At 42.8% G+C, this 4,485-nt stretch overlaps 1 protein-coding gene across 1 annotated transcript; it reads right to left on the bottom strand.

Annotated features, from left to right (window-relative positions):
* Positions 1-1,647: 1,647 nt before the first annotated feature.
* On the bottom strand, positions 1,648-2,306 carry LOC143018670 (uncharacterized). Its single transcript, XM_076174259.1, has one exon. The coding sequence runs from the start codon at positions 2,068-2,070 to the stop codon at positions 1,648-1,650; it is 423 nt and encodes a 140-aa protein (XP_076030374.1). The 5' UTR covers positions 2,071-2,306.
* Positions 2,307-4,485: the final 2,179 nt, after the last annotated feature.

Raw genomic sequence — 4,485 nt, 5'->3', positions numbered from 1 at the left:
TCACTATACAGCCCTCACTGATCCGCTACGCTTTGGCATGAACATCCGAGTGCCACAGAGGGCGCGAACCCTCCTAATGAAGGGGATCAGCGCCTCGAGAGAGCCGAGACATCAGCCGGTCCTGGCCTGGTCCTTGCATCGTCTTCTGCAGTACCTGGCGTTCGAAAGGGCCATTATGGAGGAAGAACACTTCCCTCAACGTGTCGTCTTTCTGCTCGCCTTGACTACGGACTACAGGGCTTCACAGCTGGCGGCAATCACCCGCCACTCGTCCTTCTCCAAACTGGAGGAGGACAGCTCGGCCCTAACCCTCTCTCCATCACCAACATTCCTGGCCAGGAACGGCCGAGCGGACGACATGATTGGCCCTCTCAGAATACAATGCTTCTGGGAGGGAGGATGCCCACTTCCACTGCGCCCGGTCCGTGCGTTCGAAGACTACGTGGACCATACGGAAGAGATTTCTCAGGATCATCTCTTCTACAACTCGAAATTTAGGATTCCCCTAACCCCGAGGTCCCGGGCGCACCTGCCTTTCCGCTTGTTGGGAGAGAGCCGACCCGGGCCATGCCCCGCACGCCCACAGCATCAGGGACTCTGTGGCATCGCTGGCGTTTCTCCGCACCCACTCTGTGGAGCGGGTGCGGGACCTAGGGGCTGGACATCGACGACTCCCTTGGGGACACGGTGTCTCTCCCACTCGGTCGCCCCTGTCCCATGTGTCGCCATGGAAACGGCTCCACCCCTCTCATCTCATTAAAAAAAAAAAAAAAAAAAAAAAAAAAAAAAAGTGGAGGGGGCAAAGGGCGACCGAGGAGTGGGGAGGGGCCAGGAACCGCTGAACAGGATACGAATTTCGTATAATTTACGAATTGTGTGAACAGTACAATGTTGTGCATGTCACATTCTTCGGCGTGGGTACTTGACGTTTCTTTCTCCCCTCTACTGAGTGATAAAATGAATAAGTCTCCCATAGGAAAGACACACGTAATAACGGTTTGAATCAGGCTTCACCTCTCCTCCCACCTGTTCTCGTCTCATGCATAGCTTCGCTGTGCAGGTTTCTTTCAGCCGATAATATTTCTTTGTCGCGGCTCGTGCCGCTTAAATTGTTCTTATCGGCTTAAGAAACCTGCACAGATTTAGGGTCCCTCCCTCCTCCCACAGGCGAAGCCTTCATTTCTCATTGAAGTGGCTCAGCAAGCCGGGCAGCCGGTTGAGAAGGGAGGGGGTAGGAAGGGGGAGGTGGGGTCGACAATGCGCATGCCTGCACAGAGCCGGGAATTTTAAATTTCCGATGATTTTGGCGGAAAATTCAACCACACTCAACCTTCGGGAAATGGCCATATGACCAGGAGTGTGGTATGGGATTATCGCTATAGCTTCGCTGTGCAGGTTTCTTAAGCCGATAAGAACAATTTAAGCGGCACGAGCCGCGACAAAGAAATAATTTAAACATTCTAAATATTGACATACATTAGCTGGAACAAAACTTGGTATATATGCAGTTTAATGACATCAATTTTTTTTACCCTTTTTGAGGTTTCTACAAATATTTTAGGGTGTGTAGAATTAAATTATATAAGTTCTGTTCTGCATTATTACCAATAATACATAAGATATTATCTAATGAACTTGTACAGAAACTTAATAAATTAGGCCACTTACCACGCTGGTTTCATTTTCATCGCAATGATCCTCGTTATCAGATATGTCCATCGTGCTGATTGAAGCAGTAGGTGTTTCCTGAGTTACAAGAAACTTCATTTCGTCAAAATACCACAACGTAGGTTCCACATCTTCTGCACCGGCACCACTTTTCTCGGCATCGCGAATCCTTTTTAATTCTTTCCTGAAGTTTGTTCTCAAAGAATTAACTTTGTTTATTACTTGTTGTTTATCACCATCCGGGTATTTTTCGCGGTACTTTTCTATCAGCACTTCGTACTGCTCCCCCTTTTTCGCACGATTAGTATAATCTTTGCACTTCACATCCCACAAGGCGGGAAGACTACGGTACACCTCAATAAATTCAGCAATGAATTCTTTTTCGGCTTTCTTGTCACTCATGATAACGCGAGGTTGAGGAGAGACACAACCACCTTACACGACCGCTGGAGAGACACTGACAGGATATTGCGCAATATAGCCTACAGACGACACAATGTTATCCCGTTTGCGCAATATATTTTCAAGATTTTGAAAATCACACAATATATTGCACAACCTTTCAATATTGCCCACACACGATCAATTATATTGCACAAACCAAAATATTGCGCAATAATATTGAACGTCTAGGGGCCGCTTAAGGGCATTCAAATATGCATTATGTATATCATCATTAATCCCCTACTAAAAAGTTGCATAATACATCGAAAACCAAAATACATATTAATTACCGACGGAACTGTGACTGTGACCCATGCCCTCCATGTGACATCACCAGCCAGGAATTTCCCGTAATCTGTCAAAATCGGTTAGACCTTCCTATTTTTCTGTAGGTCTTGGATTAAGCCACTGTGGGTAGGTACAGAGGCTTCACGTCCTTCAGTGTGCCTCAGTGGAGATCCGTCTCAGCTGCATCAATGACGGTGTAACTTCAAACATAAACATCCTTAATTTTCAATTATCAAATCTAGATTTTAATTCATGTACATATCTATATAGGAAACTGCATTTAGTCACATCCTTTACACTTGTAGTCTTTCTTCCTTTGTTCTCATGACCCCAAAAAAGCCTTGTAGCTCTTAATCAAGAGATTTCTTCTGTCAATGTAGCCTATCCCCTCTCGATCTTGCTTATATATTTCATTCTGTGTGGGAATCTAAAAACGTGTTATCTAACTTATATCTATTTTTGGGGTTGTGTGGCCCTAATTTTACCACGCCGCACTTTGAGATATTGAAGTCCACTTGCCATTTCACCGACCATGTGAACAATTTGTTAAGATCATCCTGCAGAATCTCGGCGTTATCTCCTGACCTAATCAGGCGTCTTGTTTAAGTGTCACCCTCAAACTTACTAACATCACTATTAATCCCATTGTCCGAGCCGTTTATGTACATAATGAACAATAAAGGTCCCAAAACCGAGCCCTGGGGAATTCCACTAGAAACACTCCCCCATTTGGATTTTACTCCATTTATGGTGACCCGCTGTTATCTGTCACTGATCCAAGTTCTAATCCATTCTAACACTTTTCCTCTTTTGCTATGGGCTTTGATTTTATTTAGTAGTCTCTGGCGGGACACCCTGGCGAATGCTTTGCTAAAGTCAAGGTAACTATCATTGTTATCTGATGCCTTATATACGTTAGTGTAAAAGATAGATTAGTCACACATAATTTACCCTTGGAGAAACCATGCCGTGAGTCACGACTCAAATTATGTCTCTCGATGTGATCTCTGAGTCTATTAACAACTATTGATTCAAGCATTTTACCTATAACTGATGTCATACTGATTGCATGTAGATGATTTATCTCCCTTTTTGAAAACAGGAACAATGTTTGCCTGCCCCCAAGCAATAGGCACAAAACAAGAGTCTACCGACTATGAATATTTATGTTAACTGGTCGCAGATTTCAAATTTACACTTTTTAGCCACTTCGGTACAATGACGCCTACGTAGGCGTCACGGGGCGCGAGTTACACGAAGATGTCGGTGTGGTAAGTGCCAAACACGCAGTATTTTGGTAGGAGTTTATTGCGGAGATTTACACACAAGTATGGCAGGAAGTAATCTGTCACAAGCGAATGCTTGGGGGGCCTAGCTGGGCATTAAGACGCGCCCGTGGCCTACTTTCTGTTACATTGTTGCTAGGCGGGAAAAAGATTGGGCAAAACAATACATACTAACATATCTAGGTATATACATAGAAATATACAGCAACAAGAGAACAATTACATATAATGATGAATATGCATGCAAAATGGTTAAGGGTAACATATATTTAGTTCCTTAATTCTACGACGTGTACAATTGGCATAGACGCATACGCGTTTAGCGTACGCCTAATGACGTATATATATTCGGTTATATAATTATGTATAGGCACTTATATAATGTAATGACTACATAGGCTTACTTATACAATACATTTACAATAGATATATGTTGATATTAAGTACTCATGTATAATAAAGAAGTGTGACATATACATTAAAGGAGATACATATACAATAAATATATACAATAATTAAGTAAGGAAGGGCTTGGCTACATCGGCACCAGCTTCTTGATTATAAATATATTTTTGTAGTTGTACATAAGTCACCCCTAGATTCTGTAAGCTGGTTTGATTACGTTTTCTATGTTTACTATTACTCATAGTAAAAGAGAACGAATAATACAACAGTGACTTTATATGTTATAATACGTGTAGCGTGATGAAGTTTACTTATAGCAGCTAATGCTGTACGCGAGAATTTGATTCGTACTGAAGTGATTAAGCACTCTCGGAAATTTTATTAGATAGTCTAC

The sequence above is a fragment of the Oratosquilla oratoria genome, chromosome 35 (assembly GCF_046742065.1).
Source record: "Oratosquilla oratoria isolate Oo_2021 chromosome 35, ASM4674206v1, whole genome shotgun sequence".
Lineage (NCBI taxonomy): Eukaryota > Metazoa > Arthropoda > Malacostraca > Stomatopoda > Squillidae > Oratosquilla > Oratosquilla oratoria.
This window is presented reverse-complemented; position numbering and strand designations above follow the sequence as displayed.